This window comes from Lithobates pipiens, unplaced genomic scaffold (assembly GCF_037356315.1).
Source record: "Lithobates pipiens isolate NorthernLeopardFrog02 unplaced genomic scaffold, aLitPip1_a1.2 Scaffold_1, whole genome shotgun sequence".
Lineage (NCBI taxonomy): Eukaryota > Metazoa > Chordata > Amphibia > Anura > Ranidae > Lithobates > Lithobates pipiens.
The window spans coordinates 220,940,786-220,962,574 of NW_027507685.1; the positions used below are offsets into that span (position 1 = coordinate 220,940,786).

General features: G+C 44.0%; 1 protein-coding gene across 2 annotated transcripts in view; it reads right to left on the bottom strand.

Moving 5' to 3' along the window:
• Nucleotides 1-275: 275 nt before the first annotated feature.
• The window catches only part of BAG6 (BAG cochaperone 6), a 71,861-nt gene continuing 50,347 nt past the window's right edge, over nucleotides 276-21,789 (bottom strand). For both annotated transcript variants that reach the window (XM_077483099.1, XM_077483091.1), the window contains 12 exons: nucleotides 18,637-18,980; nucleotides 17,850-18,144; nucleotides 16,727-16,896; nucleotides 13,324-13,377; nucleotides 11,738-11,840; nucleotides 8,962-9,086; nucleotides 6,445-6,591; nucleotides 4,383-4,439; nucleotides 2,782-2,931; nucleotides 2,510-2,617; nucleotides 2,286-2,432; nucleotides 276-804 (listed from right to left, as the gene is read on the bottom strand). In XM_077483099.1, coding sequence (XP_077339225.1) covers nucleotides 709-804; nucleotides 2,286-2,432; nucleotides 2,510-2,617; nucleotides 2,782-2,931; nucleotides 4,383-4,439; nucleotides 6,445-6,591; nucleotides 8,962-9,086; nucleotides 11,738-11,840; nucleotides 13,324-13,377; nucleotides 16,727-16,896; nucleotides 17,850-18,144; nucleotides 18,637-18,980 — 1,796 coding nt within the window. In that variant the 3' untranslated portion in view covers nucleotides 276-708. The remainder of the gene's footprint in view (nucleotides 805-2,285; nucleotides 2,433-2,509; nucleotides 2,618-2,781; nucleotides 2,932-4,382; nucleotides 4,440-6,444; nucleotides 6,592-8,961; nucleotides 9,087-11,737; nucleotides 11,841-13,323; nucleotides 13,378-16,726; nucleotides 16,897-17,849; nucleotides 18,145-18,636; nucleotides 18,981-21,789) is intronic.

Here is a 21,789-nt window from a genome sequence, read left to right on the forward strand (position 1 = left end):
AATCAATGTTGCCAGTTAATATTTTACGCATGCTCAAATACAAGAACGCGTGTAAAATGCTAATGTAAAGCGGTTAGGATTGCATTGTGGGAGCTCAAATTTATTTGACCCGTGTACACGCATACTTGTAAATGAAGTTTGCAAATACACATAAATACATGCAAAATAAATGCAAGATATTTTAGCCAGGAATAACGATGGTAAAAACATTAGTACTGCGTGCAATTAGCCTCCAGGTTACAAATATCAACCTTAAGATAGAACACACAATTCAGTGTTGTCTCAGAAGACTTTTATTGGGTGGGGGTGGGGGAAATTGGAGGAACTGTGTGTTTTTTTAAAAGGGAAGTAAAGCAGCCATTACACACGGTGAAAGTCATCCCATTCGTAGCAATAAGAAAAGTGCATTCTGTTTCCAGGCAATTCTCAGCATGCTGACATCAAGTCCTGATTTCCGGTGTCTGGCGGACCTGCTGAGTGTCATTATTCAGATGCAGAGTTCCATATAAAAGCTTTGTGAGTCTTGTAGCACAATAATACACAGGGGGAGTGGGGGGGATGGGGAGGGGGGTGGGGACACAGTGAACAAGTAGGGGTCTCGATACGGGGGTAAAAGTCATGTAAGCCATATCCATACAACAGAAATGAGGTACACGTAGGACATTTATATAGGAATACACAGGAGAGGGGTCTTCCCAACCTCCAGGTCTAAGGGTCGCCCTTGAATGCTCTCTGCGTGTTCGGGAATCTCTGAGGATTGCAGGACTCATTGTCTTGTAGAATTTTATGGATATCCTGACACAGCTGGAATGTAAAAATAAAATTATTACTCTGAACACCTCGATACAATATTACTATGTTAGCACATGGCCCAGAGATCTCCTTCAAAGTAAAATAGCCCCAATAACTGTTTTTGGCTGACAAGATCTTGGGGTTGATTTACGAAAGAAAAAAAAATAGGCTTTGTACATTTTGCAAGGGAATTTTCCCCAGAGCTTGCTGTATGCGTCAAAATTTCACTTTACAAATACCCAATCATATGCAAAATCATCAAGACAACATTTTTGCTTACATAAGATGGAAGTCAGCAAAGCTTCATCTCGTTCAATAAGATCTGCAGTGAATTCCCAAGTGCAACTTCTCTTACAAAATTAAACAGCCTATTTGCCTTTAATAAATCTACCTCCTTGTGTCAGGTGTGTCGGTCGTCGGTTGAGATTTTCCTTAATTTCCTGTCCCAAAATCTGTAGTCGCCATATTGGGGTCTTTTAAAGCTGATCTCCACGTTTACTGTTGATTTAGAACATGTCCTCAGCCTGGCTCTCCGCCTCAGCCATTTAGAGGAATCTTTTTATTCAAAGAATACAAAACTGCCTATGAATGGCTGAGCGCTGCTAAAACCAATGCTCATTTTGTTCCGGTCTTCTGTCGAGAAGTGTCCCCCATCGAATCGTGCCCAGGCAGGATGGAGCCGCACTTCAGCCAATTTGCCGATCAACTGGAGTGACGTGACCAGGTTGCAAGTGCACATCTTAAGAGGCATCTCTTGATGGGAGATAACATTTCACAGCCACCATTGAAACCTATAGAAAGAGCGGGGGGAGATTGTAGTTCTCACTGTACCTCGCTGTTGCGGGGCGGCTTTACATGTGCCGATGGTCCTGTTTTGTCTGTGTTGCAGGGCGGGTTTTCTGTGTTGAAAGGGCGGGTTGCAACACAGACAAAACCAGCTCTTCAACACAGCCACTAGCTGCCCTCCAGCAGCAGCGATGCACAATCTGAGAACTACGGTCTCCCCCACTGGTTATGTCAACCCAGCTGATAGGAAGACTAAATGGGGATCGTTACTTCCTGTTCCAGTGATGGTGGGCACCGACACAGAAAGTAATAGGGAATGTGAACTTATCTGCCAGAGGTAGTAACTCTGAGCAGTCACTTTTGTGATTTATACAACTCCACCACAGCCAAGAGGGTGATACAAGTTTCACTGTTAAGAGTATTAAAAATATAGTGGCATTGCTTTTCTGCCCACAGCCTGCCGATTGGACAATGAAGGAAGTCATCAACTCTGCTCACACCTGGTTCAAAGTGTTGCGTACCCCCAACCCTACGGGCTGCTGTTGAAGAGATGAAAGGAGGCCGATATTAAAACAAAATCAGTTACTTATGGTAGCAGGAGTTCCACTTTAGGAGCTCCTCATGTCCCATGCACTTCATCAAAATCTGTTCTCAGTATTTCCATCTCTGTTATTGCTCTTCATTGTGAACCGGCCAAATTTCCTCACCTGTTCTCTGTATCGGCCTTGTACCTCGCTGTTGTCCAACTCTCTCTTCAGACTATCCATACTGGTCTCTGGTTTGGCTCCTGTACACTTCACGGCCCGATTCACAGCGTCAGAGAGGGAGAGGTGAGGTCCTTCTCCTTGCATTGTCTGAAGGAGAAGCCATGATGAATCACAGTACAAGACAACAAAAGGCACACACATTGCTCCGGCCAAATTAAGTCTACCTTGCGTCTCTTGGCGGGCATTCCGCTCAGGTAGGCATCACTCAGTGGTGGTTGCTGCTTTAGCTTCCTTTGGGTCTGAATGTCCTGCCTAATAACAGGGACCCACTCCTGGATAAGAGGGAGAAGCAACAGTCATAAACAAAAAAGTTAAAAAGGACAGTAACATCCCAAAATAAGAGCCAAAGACAACAAAACGAGAGTTTAACAGGATAAAGAAAAGTAGAAAAAAAAAAAGAAGAGTAATTGACAGGCGACAAGCATATGGCACTCACCGGTGGCACTGCTGCTGCCCATGGCTCAGACCCAGCCTCTTCTGGTTGAGGGAGCTCTGGGTCCGGACATAGAACTGGTGCTGAAGCCTGAGTGGGCATAAAGAGGACCTCTTCTACTGTGGTGGCAGGGGCTGGAGAAGAAGCACCCGGCTGTGGGACAGATAGACAGACATGGGTGAAGACAAAGAAGCAAACAGAATAAAAGAGAAAGTATCAATGGGTAATATAATGCTACAGAAAATGGGGCAAACATCAGTCTAAAAAGTTTTTTTTTACCATAAGAACTTTAAGCATAAACCTCAATAACCATAAAAATATATAAATCCATTTTATGTGTACCAAAAGCACATGGCTCCTGCATTTACACAAGATTTGCCCGCATGGGTTTCACCTTCTAGTACCCTCTTGCCCAACTTCACATTAACATGGCAATCAGAAAACCAAAATTTTAAAAAGTGTGCTAAAATTATATACCGTATAGTCAGATTATAGTCACAACCATAAAGAGGATGGCTTAAAAAAAAAAAAAAAAAAAAAATCAGCAGCTACAAAAGTACTGTAGCTGCTGACTTCTAACAAACAGTCCATCGCTGTCTTCACTGGAGCAGATTCTACGTTGGGCTTCAGATCTTCAGTGCCAGCAACTTGGATGTGGGAGGCACTGTGACCTCCTTTTTTTTTACAGCCAGTTTCCCACTGTGCATACGTGAGATCACACTGTGCTTTCAGATTGGTCCTGCAGCCTTCTGGGATGAGTGACGTGTCCGGGGGGGGGGTTAGATAAGCTGACAAATTATTAAGAAAAGGATGGCTTCACACCAAAGGAAAAGGATCCAACACATTTTATTCCAAAAATGGCAGATGACAGCCTGAAAGACAGTGTCACAGGACCCAGGATGTGACATGTTTCACACTGACCACAGTGCTTCTTCAAACATTTTCTTCTCATTTGATCATCAGTGGTGAGCCATGGTTTGCACCCAGCTGCATCGATTGCTCACCAGGAGCAGCGTTTCCTTTCATTTGAACTCTTGACATCATTATTGCCTAGGTGGGAACTGCAGAAGTGGGAGCAGTTACCTGTCCGCAAAAGGTACCCCCACCCAGGAAAAAATAAACACCAATTTTGTTGGGGGGGGGGGGGGAGAATCAGGATGTGCCCTGCAACAGAGCTTTAACCCTGCAGCAAAGCAAAAACTGGAGTCTCTGCCCACCAAATTAGTATCAGTGAACTCATGACTTGTGTCTGAAGTAATGTAAGCCTCACAAAAACAATATTTCTGAACAGATTTTAGATTCAACTATAAGACAAAAAAAAAAAAGGGGGATACGCACACATAAAAAAAGCCTCTCAATACAACTAAAGCAGAAAGAGTCACATTTTCGATCATTTTTAAAATATAACTGATTATGCCACACCATTTATATCAAAAGAAGACAATTATTCAACGCTATCCAAATGTTCTTTAAGTTCATTATAAAAATAATCTCCAATGTGAATTTCAAGGTAATATATAGATGCATGGATCAAAGTGTTAAAAATGCAGAGTTTAGACACTAGATTAAAATGCACATGGGCGCTAAGACCTTGCTGGTATTACCTGAGCCTCAGCAGGAGAGGTCTCCATTGGCTGCTCCTGTGGGGACTGCTCTGTATCCTAATGAGATGAGAACAGAAGAGAAGGACAGAATGAACAGTCGTGTAGGAAAACCATGCCAGGACAAGATGTTCTTGGGACTTGTGAAACTAAAGTATCTAAAAGAATAACTATTCTTGTAACCCCCAGTAATTAAAGCGGGAGTCCACCGGGACTCCGCGTTTTTTTTTTTTTTTTTAAAGTCAGCAGCTACAAATACTGCAGCTGCTGACTTTTAAAATAGTGACACTTACCTGTCCAGCGCGCCCGCGATGTCGGCACCCGAAGCCGATCTCTAGATCGACACTCGGGTGCTGCCGCCGCCATCTTGGGTATGGGAATCAGGAAATGGAGCCTTTCGGCTTCATTTCCCGGTTCCCTACTGCGCATGCGCGAGCCGCGCTGCGCAATGAGGACGGTCCCCGCTGCCTCTGGGATCTGTGTGTTTCCCAGCAGGCAGCGGGGCACTTGCGGAAGGGGGCGGGCACTTGCGGAAAGGGGCGTAATGTACGCCCCTTTCCGCAGAGAGCTAGCCCGGAAGTGGGTGCAGTTACCTGGATTATCCAGGTAACTGCACCCCCCCCCCCCCCGAAAGGTGCCAATTGTGGCGCCGGAGGGGGGGAGGAATCCGATGAGCGGAAGGTCCATTTTAGGGTGGACCTCCGCTTTAAGAGCAGAACCATATATATTACTCACAATGAACCAGTGCTTTGTCCGTGTAGGAAAACAACAGGTTGACTTTAATAGTTGCCACCCCTTCACCAAATGCTCACCCTCTCTTTCACTCCCCCATCATTGACAGCAAAACAAAATACCTGGCAGATCTAAGTATGTGCTCACCATTTCCTTTGTGCCCATGTGACAGTGCTGGTGTTTGGCCACTCAGGCACCCAGTGCTGCCATATAGGAAGCATGGTGCACAGCTCTTTGTAAGCCCCAGATCATAGATTGATATAGGAGTGAGGAAGACTGTGCACAGCTCTTTACTCCAGATCAGGGGTTGCTGTGATGGAGGAGGCTGTGATTGCTAGGAGCACTGCAATATAAAAAGGGGACTGCACTGCAAAGGGGCACTGTAATCATTATAGTGCAGTCCCTTTTACATCACAGTGACCCCCTTAGAGAGCAGTCCCTGTTACATTAATGTAAAGGGGCATTGTGATGTAAAGGGGACTGCACTGTAAAGAGAGGCTGTGATGTGAAGGGGAACTGAGGACACTGCTATAAAGGGGGACTGTGCTGTAAAGGGGAGCAAAGGACAGACAATGAATAGCCCCAAAACCCCCCCCCCCCCCCGGTCCCTGATGCCAAAAAGGTTGGGGACCGCTGCTACAGATCAAAGCTTCATATAGAAGCAGGGAGACAGTGCTCATCTCTTTGTAAGCTCCAGATCCTAGCTTGAAGCAGACACATCATTAACTCTCCCGTGAATAGATTGGCAGGAAAGGGAAGATAAGTGGATGTGCAGCTGGTGGAGCCAGAATGGTCAAACACATATGTTCACCTTTACAAAAAAATAAAAATAAAAATTATAAAATGTAAATTTTTCATTTTTTTTTAAAAGGAGCTTGTAAAAGCATTGCACCCACGATCAGCAGATAATGGGTGTAATGCCAGGCTCCGGCAGACTGTCTGCTCATACCTCAGGCAGGCAGTTACTGAATGACAGGAAGCTCAATGAACTACCTAGAGCACTCATCAGTGCCCTGGTAGTTAATGGAGAGCTATAAGCCGTTAGCCGCAAAGGCTGAAGGTAGTTGTAGTTCACTGATTCACAGGCATCTCTGAATGAATAGTGCAGACGAGTGGCCACACTCTCTTTGAATTGTGACAGGAGGGGGGAGATCCCCTGCCCACTGTCACAGGTCAGGGGGGGGGGGGGCGATCAGGGGAAGAGCAGGCAGATGCTGAACATGTTACACCCCAAATATGTTCAGAAAGGTGAACTTCTCTTTTAAACTTAAAAAGGAGGATTCTGGTTGAAGCAAATGAGTAAGGCCTACTGTTATTAAATATTACAACTTACTCTAGGAGGGTCCCCCACTCTGCGGACGTGCCTCTGCACCTCTCCCTCTGTCACTGGCATTTGGCCCAGAAGAGCTTGCAGTCGCAGGGACAGGACAGAAGTCACCCAGGAAACTAATGCAGGAGAAACATCTGTGGAGAGTCTCCTCTGTAAGAAGAAAAAAATATAAACAAACAGGATTCAAGGAATGGAAAAGCAAAAAAACGTCAGTTCCAAAACAGATATACACCTTCCCTCTTAGATTGTAACCTCTGATTGTTCCATCTGCCTTCATTTCGTAATGTGCTGCGCAAACTGTTGGCGTTATATAAATCCTGTATAATAATAATAAACCCATCCAAAAAAGAGATTGTGCATTGTGCTGGTTATCTGATAACATTATCCAATATCCTTCTCCAAGGCTAGGAAACAGCACATGGTGGTCTTGTTTTATACAACTGAAATCTCATCAGCACACTTTGTAGGTTCTCATCATGTTGGGGCTACATATAATTCATGAAATTAAGAACCTTGGCCATCAAATCTTGCTGCGTCTAGATCTAATTCTTATGAAGGGTCATACATGACATGTTCTGCGAATACATACATCATCGTAACGGATGTTGGCTTGCCATGTGTGACCTTTCATAAAAATATCACTGCGGTGGCGATCGTTTTGCCCTGCCTCGTGGAGGATCTTCTTATGTTCTTGTGAACCTTGCCTGTTTTGCCCTCAAGATAAAAGTATATGTCCAGTAAACATGGTTTCTTCGTTTTGGAAGGAGTGGGGAAGAATTGGCCGCCGCCATCTTGGCTATGGGAATCAGGAAGTGGAGCCTTGTGGCTTCATTTCCCGGTTCCCTACTGCCCATGTCGCGCTGCGCAATAAGGATGGTCCCCGCTGTCTCTGGGATCCGTGTGTTTCCCAGCAGACAGCGGGGGACCTTCGGAAAGGGGAGTAGATATCTGCAGAAAGGGGCGTATATTCTGCAGATATCTATGCCGGAAGTGGGTGCAGAATACCTGTACTGTACAGGTACCTGCACCCCCCTCCCCCCTGAAAGGTGCCAATTGTGGTGCCGGAGGGGGGGGGAGGGTTCCAATGAGCGGAAGCTCCACTTTACGGTGGACCTCCGCTTTAAGATCCATCTGGTTTACTGCTATCTAAGGCTCCATTCGAAAGATTTCCCATCAATTCCTGTCCAGCTGACAACCGTTCCAACTGACAGGAAGTGAGTTGGGCTCTTCAACAGAAACATAAAAACGCCATCCTTTAGCAGAGCCGAGGAGGGTTACAACCCCTTTCAGATTTCTGCCTCCCTTGGGCAGAAAGCGAGAGGAAATCTATGGCTTTTATTGATATCTGGGGTTCATTTACAGAAAGGGGTTCCAATCTGTCAATATTCTATCCAAAAGAAGGAAACGTTTTTGGCGTGACACCAACTTTTATTCCAGATTCCTCATAAAGCTCAGCAGTGCTACTTCTGAAGGAGGAAGGAATTCACAAAAGCTACAAGCGGTTACTTAATCAGCTCACTGACTGGTGCAAATATTCTGTGCCATCACTCCATGCACCAGATGCTGTAATTATTCCTACCTTTGTCTTCTCTACTATAATAAAGATAAATTTCAACTGAACGGTGGAGTTGGAACAAGTTAAAACATTGCAATGAACTAAATATTAAAACTTTGCGTTTTTTTAAAATAACAAACATGTCATACTTGCCTGCTCTGTGTAATGGTTTTGCACAGAGCAGCCCAGATCCTCCTCTTCCCGGGTCCTCCCACTGGCTCCTTCCTCCAAGTGGCCACCATAGGAGGCTGCTTCCTATGGTGGTCATTGTGCAGGCTTCACTTAGTGTCCAGTCAGACACAGCCAGGCTCGGCCCCGCCTGTCAGCTTTTGACTGACAGAAGGAGCCAATGGCTCCTGCTGCTCTCAGCCATGCCTGTAAGAGTCAGGAGAGGAGCTGCTGCAGACATGTGCAGAGCTAGACTGAGATCGGGTTCAGGCGAGTATTCAGGGGGTACTGTGGGGAAATCTGCTCTTGAACATTTTTTTTATTATTTTAAATGCAGGTAATGCAAAAAAACCTTTTACCTTTACAAACCACTTAAAGTGTGACTTTAGTCAAAGTTAAATCCTGCTGGAACACTTCATGCTGCCACTTTTGCAGGTATAGCTATGTAAAACATTAAAAATAAGTGTCTATACTGTTTAAAATCCAGTAATGCACTGTCTCACCTTGCTCTCCACATGCTCAGTTGCTCTCGATTTTAAGGCACTGTGCCGAATTTGTAGAGGCCGATCTGCTGACAGCCTAAAGATTTGCTGCTGTTCAGGGGTACTGGGCTTCAGCAAAATAGCAGCCTCCAGCAAGAAGAAACTGGAGGAATGCTGGAGGCAATTTAACACTCGTTTTGGTAGCATAAATATTATAATTGTGGAATGTATGTTCCTTGCTAAACATTTTTATCAAGTTGTTATGAGTAAAATTCAATTTTTAAGTGACACGTACACATGTAGGACACCACTTACGATTCTCTCATTAATGACAGATGTGAGAGCATGCTGGTCTCCTCGTAGGCAGTACAAATTCAGGGCAAGCCATTCAAACAACGATTGGTTACACATCTCCAGAAGACGCTGCCCGAACGTGGAGTCTACAGGACAATACAAAACATTTTACTAGTTTCCATGACAGACTAAAGCCATGTAGTACACATGACGAGATTATCGGACAAGTTATCGTCCATTTTTTTTTTTTGCATGCTAGTCTCCATATTGAAGTACGAAGATTCTCATATGACAGAATAAAAATTCAGAAGTGATGTAATGTATTTATATTTTCGGACAAAAGCTGTACTGATTAAACGGACATTGTACGAGAATTTTTTTTTTGTTTTGTCCCTTCTGATAATTTTGGATGAAAGCTGTGCACCAACCATCAGATAATTGTACGATCGTGTCGATATTCTGATCGGGTGTACTAGGCTTTCGCCTGCCTTCAGAGCTCATCATTGCTTCTCTGCATTGCTAACCATAATTGCTTCATTCTCACGGCCTACTTTCCTGAGAAAGCAATAAAATAACTTAGGCGGTGGGGGGTCCAGTGCCAAAGTATAATGGTACATCATTAGCAGAGACGTAGAGTTTAAATAGACCCCGACACTTAAAGACTGTAGGTAAAAACTCAGAAATAAAGTATCTTAAATGCTTCGATGTAGGGATGAAAGATCAAATTGGTTCCATTTCTTTTAATAGTTGAAATTGAGGTAAACGTTTTGCCTTCTGCACAATCCTACTTTCCATAAGATCATTTTGATCATTAAAGTGGTTGTAAACCCTATACAGACCACTTTGACCTACAGGTAAGCCTAGATTAAGGCTTACCTGTAGGTGCAAGAAATATCTCCTTAACCTACACGGTTAATAAGATATTGGCAAGAAAGACAGCACCGATGTCTACGGTGCATGTGTGGCGTAGACACCGGCGAAGGCGCAATGAGCGTGCCGTTTAATGAATGGGATTGTGCCGTCACTGGCGGCTCCCGCGCGCATTTGCGGGAGTGACGTCATCGTGGCTCCGGCGCTGTGACTGCCACTCCGGGTATCATGGTGGCAACGGAGGTGGTGACCGAGGACCGCTGCGGGGGCTTCGATCTCAGGTAAGTAATTCACAATGAGCTAGTATGCTATGCATACTAGCTCATTATGCCTTTGTCTTGCAGGGTGTTTTTTTTTTTGTTTTTTAGAGAGGGTTTACTTCCTCTTTAACATATCTAAATAATTTTATCCTCTCTCTTTGGTTACAAAAAGATCTTTATAAACCCTGGCTTCTTAGTGTGAATTACAATCAATACACCAGAATACAAGCATCTAGTAGGCACCCATTCTAAGTTTATCATTATGAAAAGTGTAATTTTGTACAATGTTCAAACTATTATAACAATGTATATAGACACGCTTTTATCGACATGTCTTGCAATTTTATTTGTGGCGATTTCTAAGCATAATCATTTACAATGGTTTTTTCTCTTATTTTTTATTATTTTTTACTTCATGCGACACTTTCAAAAAACTCCAGAGGAAGCTCATCTGAGCGAAACATGTAGAGTAAGAAGTGGTTTTATATGTCAAAAGAATTAATATGAGATCCTTGCAAATGTTTATCGCGGTTTTAAAGAATATATATATTTTTTCTAAATAAAAAGAAATTTATAAAAAAAAAAAAAAAGAATATATATATATTTTTTTCTAAATTGACTGTTTAATTCAATCCTTGGTACCTTAGAAGTCCCACTTGCCCTTTTTTCTTTTTTACTGCCAAAATGGGATGTGGTACCTAATTATTGACGTCATGTCACCCAGTTCTTAAATATATATCTTAAAGGCTTATTTTTTCCATTCTATAAACAATGGTTTATTCACTTGCAATGTGCCTTTGAACTTGCTATCAAATCTGACTTCAAGACGAGTTCATTCCCACCACAACCCCCTCCTTGCCGGTCATAGCCCTCTCCTCTTCTGGGATCATCTCATTTTTGTCTGTGCTGACCCATCTCCTCCCTCCTTACCCTTCGCCTCCCTACATAATCTATTATGTAACAGCCAGGGGAGGAGGAGCAAAGGGTAATATAGTGCATAAAGCCCAGAGGGCAGCACCCAGCAGCAGTCTCCAAGATTCTGAATGTCTACACAAGGGAGGATTTACAGGTAAATAACACTCATAAAACCTATTAAAACGTACCTATAATATATTATAGCAAGTCTGTGGCTTAAAGCAATGGTATGGAGACGGGGGGTAGATTTACTAAACCCGGAGCACTCAGAATCTGGTGCAGCTGTGCATAGTAGCCAATCAGCTTCTAAAGTTAGTTTGTTCAATTAAGCTTTGGCAATAAAACCTGGACGCCGATTGGTTTCTATGCAGAGCTGCACCAGAATTTGCACTTTCCAGTTTTAGTAAATAAACCCCAGGGTGTATCACTTGCAGAGACGCATGCATTACTCACAATTATCTAGCAACTCCTGACATCTTGGTGACAAAAACAGAAGCCTCTAGCAAGTGGAAATGCTCATTGCACAGAGATGGTCTAATCATTGGAAAATCTCCCTTCACTCAGGCCGGATTCTTTTCTCCACATCAAAGGAGAGGAAAAGTTCAAAATATTACATATACAATGATGTTGCCATCAACTATCATGGTTTGTACCAGGGCTCAGGTAGTCAAGGATAGAAAGAGCAAGATATGGACCCTTTCCTGCCCTGTGTTTTCCTGCAGCACTTCGGATACATGTCATGTGTTATTTACCTGCACAATGTAGGATGTGCGTTGTGATCCTATTAAACTGCTCCTGCAGGAACTCGAGATTAGTTCTCGTTATGTCGACATCTTCGCGAACAGGGGCGGTGGCCTGCATATGAAGGGACAAAATGATAAAGGAACTAAATCTTAAGGTGGAACTTTACTCAGTCCTGCTAGATCACTTCATGCTGGCCCCTTTTGCAGGTACAGCCATCTAAAACATAAAAATAAGTGCCTTATACTGTTTAAAATAGTAACACAGTGTCACCCTGCTCTGCACATGCTCTATATTTTTAGGCATGGTACCGAATATGTAGAGGCCAATCTGCTGACATCCTTAAAGTGGAATTAAACCCTCCTATCGTTTACAGTCTGTTTGATCTGCAACTGCCATGGCGCTGCACATGTGAGCCATTAAAGCGGGAGTAAACCGCTAACTTTTTTTTTCTTTCTACACCTATAAAAAGGCAAAAGGCATAATGAGCTAGTATGCGCCGCATCCTAGCTCATTCTGAAATACTTACCTTAGAACGAGGTGCCAGCATCTCACTCGGTCCACGCCGAGGGAGACGACATGTTCCCTCTGCGTCTTCTGGGTATCGTGGCTCTGGCGCTGTGAGTCGCCGGAGCCGCAATGTCGTCACTCCGGCGCATATGTGTGGGAGTTTTCTTCCTGGCAGGGTCTGGTGTCTGCCGGACTTTCAGCCGAGATTCCCCGGAGCGCATGCGCCTCTGAAGTCAGGGGCTCATTGATAGGGGAAGATCTCCTAAACCGTACAGGTTTAGGAGATATTCTTTTTTACCTACAGGTAAGCCTTACAATAGGCTTACCTGTAGGTCAAAGTTACAAATATGACTATACAACCGCTTTAAGACACCAGACATTTGATGGTTTGACAGTTTGGTTGAAGAAACAAGCAAATGGGACAGCAATCCAGGCATGGAACGGTTTTGAAACCGATAAATCTACAGGTTTAATTCCTCTTTATGATTTACTCAGTGGCTCGGGACTTCAACAAAATGGCATCCTACAGCAAGAACAAACAGGAGAAATGCTGGAAGCAATTTACAGGACACACTAATTTTGGTAGCATAACTAATGTGACATGTATGTTCCTTGCTAAAGAACATTTTTTTCCCCATAAAGTTTTTATGGGTAACATTCCGCTCTAACTCCATGTTTCCTTACATTTTATATAGTTTGCTTAGGTCAAGTTAGTCCAAATGAGCCACTTGTATAATGAACTTTTTTCCGGCTGCTATCAAAGCAGCATGATACTTTAGTAGCATTGACTATATACTCAGTATGCAGTGCTGAGTTTCAGCAAAGTCACGGCAGCTTCCCGTCTGCTGCAGGAACAAAATGGAGTTGGGATGAGTCCTTTTCAGCCAGAGGAAGCCTTGTATTTTTAATCAGTGCAAGGCTTCCTTTGCTTGGCCTGAGGTGGAGAGGCAGGCAGATGATGCCGAGATCTCCACCTCTGACTATCAGAGGTAGCGTTGTATGGATGACATGAACTTTAATAAAAGATGCAGGAGTGGAATAAGACAAACATTGCAGGACTGGAATGGAATGGACAGGCATCCCTTACAAAGCTCTCGCGGATATATTCTTCCAAACCGTTCATAAGATTCCGCGATGCCATCTGAAAGAAAAAACATTTATACTGTCATTTATTCTGTCCCCTCATCAACAATTTGATAAATATCAACATCGGAAAACTGGTAAAGTCCAATGTAATTTAAGTTTAATTTAATAGTAACATTATGCCATTTATACTGCTTCAAAGACATACTTCCTCTTCTAGAGATTTTTCATTGTGACTACACATGCACCTTGTATTTAAAGTATACAATGACATTTTAGGTCATTTGAGACCAACAGACAGATGTGTCACGAAGAGGATTAGCAGAGCTGAAAAACATTTCTAGTATACGGTAAAATGTCTGCTCCAGCTGGCTCCTAGCACAAGTCAGAGAAAATGAACCTCCCAGGAGACAGACCCCAAGATCACACACCTGTGTGGTGCAGCAGAGTTCTTGGGATGCGGGCATCTATCCCCACATCCTCCTCGACCCTCCAAGAGGTGCACAGCAGCATCCCCGGAGTCCCAAAGCCTGGACACCTCCTCTCCGCTCCAGCATCAGTAGGGAGGCCCAAAGGACGAGGACGGGCAGGAGGTGAAGGCTGTCATGGAGCTGCTGAAAGAAGCAGCAGAGCACCGCCCAGATCAGGAAGATCATGGAAGATACCAGGCATCATACACTGATACACAGAACTACCTGCAGACTGGGATAGGAGGGCAGAGGAGGGACTGCAGACAGTCTCTCTCCCTCTCTCTCATCTGCCCCCTCACGCCCCCCTCTCTCTGACAATTTACGGGGGGGGGGGGGGGGGGGGTAGGGAGGAAACTGGTGGCGAGTAACTCTTAAGGCCTGGCTAATAGCTCAGGAAATTTTGAACCCTGATATGCAATCTGATAAAGCAGACTTCTAGCATTAATATCACTTTAAATAGTTTGAGCCAAGCTGGCCCAAATTAACCATTTATATTAGAAAACAACGCGACGGCGGTGCGTGTTGTAATATATTGTAGTAGCATTAGGTACAGTAAGCGGCATTGCATTCCAGCAATACAGGCAACTTCCTGCCTGCTGCCGGAAATAAAGAGTTGCGCTAAGTGCTTCTCCGCCATTCAGAAGCCTTGTATTTTTATCGATGACTACAAAGCTTCCTCCGATTGGGCAAGGTGGAAGGCCTGACGTCATCTCCCGGCCTCTCCATCTCCACCCAGCTTGGCCAAAACATTTCATTTGATGAAAGCTGTAAACCTGCTCATCTCCCAAAATGTCTATCCTCACTTTCCCCGTCAAATTTTGAAAACAGCTTGAAGTCCCGATAACAGGCACATTATGCTTGAAGAGGTCATTCAGCAAACAGAAGGATATAAGACAAGTATTTGGCGCAAGTCAAAAATATTAGGTTCCCACTGGGGAGAAGAAGAAGGAGTCTGTGAGATTACATGTAGTAGTGAGTGCAGGGGATGCACTACTTTTGTCAAGTCCAGGGATAGATAACAATAAAAGTAAAAATAAAAATAGAACGTTCTTTAGTTCATAAATAGAAGAGGAGGGGGGGATGATGAATCCACATGCAGGGCTGCCACCTAAAAGAGCTGAAACTTGGGCTCTTGGAATGCTGTAGATAAAGGAGAAAAGAAGAGAGAGAGGGGCGCCTCTGGGTGTAGATGTTTCAAAAAGTATTTATTTTCAATATAAAAGCATAAGATTTTGCACTCACATTTAGTAGGCAAAAAATAGGCATTGAACACAGAGGGTCGTCTGGTATATCTGATTGTGGGACGTCAGCCAGTAATCCGGTCCACATCCGCTTCGGCGAACATCGTAGACTAATAGAAGGAGGCACAGACCCCCATAGTGTGCCTAGACACTTCGCCCTCTTCCATAAGGGGTCCACATCAGGCCTCAAGGTCTGGGTCATTGAGCAGATCCCCAACCATCTCCCTCCAGCGGAAAGATTAAAAAAATTATGCTCTCGTGAAACCTTCTGGATCTATACCCTCGACGCACTCTCCCCAGGGGGTATCAACGAGTGCATCGAAATTGCCACCATCCTCTGATGTCCCATCCGTCCATGGTGCTGGTCTTATCACACAACATTACTCTACACAAAAACATCCCCTCACCCATATAGATATCTTCTGTAATCTATCTGCTCGTTCTAGCTACCTATGTTTTAGGCAAATATATTATTTTATATTATATTATTTTGTATACTGTGTTACCAATACCGTATTTGTCTAGTGATGATATTCTCTTCCCTTTTTTTGTAAAAAAATCATGTGTTGTAAAAAATCATGGATTGAAATCGGTCTGTATATGTACCCATGCATATCTAAAAAATGTTTTTTCGCATTAATGTAACACTTCCCATTCCCCCCCCCCCTCCCTCTGCCCAACCCCCCTCTTCCCCCCCCCCTCTTCCCCCCTTTTTTTCCTTATTTCATCATTTACCCATCTCTCTATTCCCCCCCCCCCCCCTTTTTTCTTCCTCTCCCCGTGCCCAACACCCATGTATGTGTGTACACACATACACACGTGTCCATGTATTTTTATGCGTGTGTGTGTAAGTTCCTGATTTTACCTTCTCTTTTTTACATATATAGATTTTTATACTCGTTTAAACTTTTATCTTTTGATCTAATTTTATTTTTATTTTTATACTTACTTTCAATTTTACCTCTTTTATTATTATTATTTTTATTTTCACTCCCATAGAACCTTTTATTGTTGTATACATAAGATTTCCCCATAGACATGTTTTTTTCCTCGTTTTTGCCAAGCTGCTGCTGCCCCCGCCCTCTCTCTTCCTTTTTCTTTTCTCTTCCCTCCTCCCCTCCCTACTCGTTCGTCTTTCTCCTCCCCACACATTCGGCCGTAACCACGTCCCTTCACCTGTTCCTAGTCCGTTCCCAACCACGCCTACCGCCTGCCCCTATTTAAATCCCGTGTTCCCTTCGTTCTATTCTGATTCTGCCTGATGAAAGAGCGCGGTCGTACGACAACCCCGACCCGCACGCTCAAGAAACGCGTCGCATACCCTCGGACGTCACAGCTCCGCGACCTGGTCATCTCTGCCTCCCAAGCCTCGTTCCAAAGACCGCACACCTTGTGTACACCATAAGCCGGCAAAAACACCTGTAGTGGACCCCATGTGAAAGGAACAGGAACACTAAAGATGATAGATGTGGACCGGATTACTGGCTGACGTCCCACAATCAGATATACCAGATGACCCTCTGTGTTCAATGCCTATTTTTTGCCTACTAAATGTGAGTGCAAAATCTTATGCTTTTATATTGAAAATAAATACTTTTTGAAACATCTACACCCAGAGGCGCCCCTCTCTCTCTTCTTTTCTCCTTTATCTACAGCAAACAGAAGGATGTCCGTACATTGGCAGTGAGGGGTGTACCTGAATATTCTGTGGTGTGGGGTCAGCCTGGCGTAGATACTGCTGCAGGAAGAAGGATCGCAGCTGAGGTTGCAGGTTCTGCAATGGCTGGGACTGTCCATGTAGTAACATCACTACGTCCACAAGTGAGAAGTGATGACAGATGAGAGACAGGAGATCACCAAAGAAACCTGGAAAAAGGGAAATGTAACAGTTTAAAGAGCATATTCAGGCACATAAGCAGCCAGTGGACTGCTAATGCTATCAAGGAAACACTGCAACCATGCTTTGTCAGATGGATTCAGCAGGTTATTCACAGTGCTTCTCAGTCAGACTTTTATTCGCTTCTCAAGTGATTCTTTGCTGTGCAAACAACCCCATCATGCTCCCATACATGTAGGCGAGGGCTGCAGAGGACTTTGAGAAGGTGGTGTTGGAATCAGGGGCCACATTAGCCACAAACTATGGGCATTTAAAAGCCCAACATACTAGCAGCGGAAAGAGTTTTGGTTTCAGGATAGCCATGTGCACTAGATGAATGCAAGAGCAAAAATTCTCAGTCCAGGCCATCACTTTAAAATTAACCTATACTTTAAACTACTTTCTATGTTTTCTATGATGAGAAAACAAAAAAAAACATCAGTAAAATGCCTAAAATACGTACCTTTCCTGGGAGAACGTCCTGCTTCAGGTTTCTTCTTGTGCTGCTCATATAACCAAAACACAAAGGCAACTGGTTATATGATGTGTTGAAGAAGAAGAGGGACCAAGTTGCTCCCCCCATTCAGCAGAGATCAGGAAACCAAATAGCTAGGTGTTTGGTTGCGTCAGCAACACAAAGGCCTGGCAGCATTTTTTACTCCTGGCAAGTTATTTAATATTTTCTACCTAGCTTCCTTTTTTTTTTTTTTTTTTTTTTTATAAGATATGGCAACTAAATGTAGGCGATCAGCCCAACATATCAGAAGTAATCGATCAATGGCAGCCTTTGTATTCTCACGACATTTTGACTTGAATTATTGTCCTGCAATACAAAGGTGGACCTGCAGAGGGCAGTTTATGGGGACAGAAGACATAAAACATCCTTAGCTCAGTGATACAAATAGGGTGCAGTGGAGGAGAGCGTGGCAGGAAAGATACCGACCTCCAGGCCCCTCTGTGTCTGGTTGAAAGATGTTGGGGGAACCGCTGAGGCGCTGGATGAAGGCTGCAATGCTTTCTGTCCCGCTCTGATCCGCTGCACTAAGTGAACCCAGCATAGAGGACAGAACACCCTGCACCACGCTGGTGAAGAACTCTGGTGGGAGGGAATCTGGAGCAGCTGCCTGTGGTGGTGGTGGTGCTGAGGCAGCTGGCGGTGGAGGTGGTGGAGGTGCAGACGCAGAGGGCTGTGCAAACGACTGAGGTGGTGTGACAGACACATTGATATTTTGTGTAGCCTGTAGAGGATAAAAAAAATGGAAAACACATAGAAATCGTAGCATTATAAAAATATAATACAAAAAAAATGGTCTTAAAAAAAAAAAATATTGTAATTCGGCAGATTTGCTAGAAAAAAAATAAAAAAAGTGCCATTTACGAGGGCAGGAGCCTTGATGGCCTGTGCTCCAGGGAGTGGGTTACATGATGCTGGGTGTCATTTAACGTGGAAGACAAGCATCAATAGATCAATGGCCTGGTTAGTCTGTGACAGGGACAAGTAATACTAAATCTTTGGCCCAAGCTAAAGTTGCGTTTTAATCTTTGCTTCAGCAAAAGAGATAGAGGATGACAAAATTCCAACACATCTTACTGCTAATGATGTCTCTACAATCCACTGATAAGAATGTTCAATCTAAACATGTGGAAAAGGTTTCTGGCAATTATGGCCTATGTATGGCCACCTCCACAAAAAGGGAAAACTGCAAAGAGAAATGTGGAAATGCAAATACCTGCAATAGGTCAGTGACTCCTTGCATGAACGAGGGCATTCCAGGAACTGCCACGGCAATGCTTGGCGATCCCATTGCTATGTTGGCCACGCCAGAGCTTGCAGTGCCCAGTAACGAGCCGAGGAGCTGAGACAGCTGCTGTTCCAGACCAGGAGGTGGCTGCGAGGGAGGAGCGGAGGGGGCGGAGGGGGTAGAAGGGGTAGAGGGAGCTGAGGGTGCAGAGGGTGCAGAGGGAGTGCTTGGAAAGGTGGAGGAGGATGTGGTAGTGGTGGTGGTTGACGTTGAGCTGGAAGAAGTGGAAGTGGAGGCGGAAGCAGAGGTGCTGGTTGTGCCGCCACTCTGAGCTACAAGAAAGGGTGAAACTGTTAAAGCCCCAACAGGGTGACACAGGACACAACAACAATCAAATATGGTCAACAAAACAAAAAAGAAGAAAAGAAAAAGAAAAAACTGAGTAAAGCTAATCACGGCCCCTCAACAAAAAAAGTATATAGTGCCTTGCAAAAGTGTTCATACCCCATTGACATGTTACAACCAAAAACGTAAAATGTATTTTATTGGGATTTTATGTGATAGACCAACACAGTGTCACATAATTGTGAAGTGGAAGGAAAATAAATGGTTTTCAAAATTGTTTAAAAAATAAATATGTGAAAAGTGTGGCGTGCGTTTGTATTCTGCCCCCCTGAGTCAATACTTTGTAGAATCGCCTTTCACTGCAATTACAGCTGCAAGTCTTTGGGCATTTCTCTACCAGCTTTGCACATGTAGGGAGTGACATTTTTGCCCATTCTTCTTTGCAAAATAGCTCAAGCTCTGTCAGATTGGATGGAGAGTGTCTGTACAGCAATCTTCAAGTCTTGCCACAGATTCTCAATTGGAAGCCGATGCCTCCTGTATAGCACCAGCTCCCATCACAAACGGAGTGATACCAAAATGCACTCTGCATGGGATGGCAACAGCCGGCGATACCTGAATGGAAGACTTATTAAAAGCTAAGTTTGATACTAAAATCACAGAGTATAACATGGGCATATCTGTTCTGCAATAGTTACTGGGCTGCTTTTAAACTGATCTATAGAATCTGGTTATTACCTGTGGGTTCGGTGTGCTTTCAGAAAGTGCACCACACCTGCAGGATATACAGTGGATATAAAAAGTCTACACACCCCCTGCTAAAACATCATGTTTCTGTGACGTAAAGAAAATAGTCATAGATAAATCATTTCAGAACTTTTTCCACCTTTTAATGTGACCTATAAACTGTACAACTTCATTGAACAACAAACTGAAATCTTTTAGGTGGAGGGAGGTAAAAATTTAAAAAAATAATAATAATATGGTTGCATAAGTGTGCACACCCTTAAACCAATACTTTGTTGAAGCACCTTTTGATTTTATTACAGCACTTAGTCTTTTTGGGTATGAGTCTATCAGCATGGCACATCCTGACTTGGCAATTTTTGCCCACTCTTCTTTGCAAAAAACACTCCAAATCTGTCAGATTGCGAGGGTATCTCCTGTGTACGACATACTAAAGGTTTTAGGACCGTCAAAGATGGAAGGGTGTACCATCCTCAAGGGGATGGTACACCCTTCCATCTGGGTGGATCGGATCAGAGGGCCCATAGCGTAGAGTGGGCTGTGTCCACTCTGCATATGCAAAGTGAACATGGACCTGTCTTCCGCCCACTCCACTCGTTGCTTAAAGAGGAAGTAAACTCTCCCACTCTGATGCTTCTTTTCATTTAATCCATTATAATAAGTAATTATCAAACTATAGCCACTGTAATCCAGCCCAAATCACATATTACTTACTGTTTAAAGAAACTTTAAAAAAAACTTGTTTCCAGGGGTTAGGCAGCTCCATCTTAAGTATTGTTTTCTGAGTCCACAGTGGAGTTTATTTCCGCCCTTACATGGAGCACTTCCTGTACTGTTAAAGCGGACCTCCACCCTCAAGTGGAAGTTCCGCTCATCGGAACCCTCCGCCCCTCCGGTGCCACAATTGGCACCTTTCAGAAGGGAGGGGATAGCAAGCCGCAGATGCCCCGCTCCCCCGTTATGTTCTGGGAAACACACAGTTCCCAGGGCACAGTGGGGACCAGTCTCATTGCGCTGCGCATTAGGGAACCGGGCAGTGAAGTCACAACGCTTCACTTCCCTGACAGAGGATGGCGGTGGGGGCAGCTGAAAGATGAGCAATTGCTCGTCATCTGCTGCCGACATCGCTGGACCCTGGAACAGGTAAGTGTCCATTTATTAAAAGTCAGCAGCTGCAGTATTTGTAGCTGCTGACTTTTAATAATTTTTTTGCAGGTGGCGCTCTTCTTTAACCAAGCCTCCTTCTCAATCCAACGTTTCTATGGCAACCCTGCTTCTCTGTTCATAGGCGACTTGTTTTATTTCATAGTATTTACTTGTGCCGATTGTCTAATGTTTACCTGTGTCAGTCTTATCAGCTTCAGGTGATAAGACTGCAGTAATGGCCAGGTTTACACTGCATGTGATGTCACATGGGGTGTAGGAGGAAGCTCTGAGTGATTATGCAGCCTCCTGGGATTTCATTGTTGTGCCGTAGGAAATCCTGATAACAGATAGACAAGCACATAGAGAGTGTGCCGTAAATCAGGGGAGATCTGGGCATGCTCAGTGACGTCATTCTAAAGAACAAAAAGGATTAAAGCAATACTAAGCAAGTAAGGAGATATCTACAAGCAGTGTTCATTCGGGTTTTTTATGCTGATTTACATGGGACAAAGTTGTGGGGGGAGAGTTTACAACCACTTTAAGTGGCCCTCGTTTTTCAAAAGGTTGGGCACCCCTGATCTAAACCATTCCATTATAGCTCTGGCTGTATGTTTCGGGTCGTTGCCCTGCTGGAAGGTGAACCTCTGCCTCAGTCTCAAGTATTTTGCAGACTAACAGGTTTTCTTCTAAGATTGCCCTGTATTTGGCTCCATCCATCTTTCCATCAACTCTGACCAGCTTCCCTGTCCCTGCTGAAGGAAAGCAACAACACAACATGATGTTGCTACCACTATGTTTCACAGTGGGGATGGTGTGTTCAGGGTGATGTTCAGCTTTAGTTTTCCACCACATACAGAGTTCTCTTTTAGGCCAAAAAGTTAAATTTTGGTCTAATCTGACCAG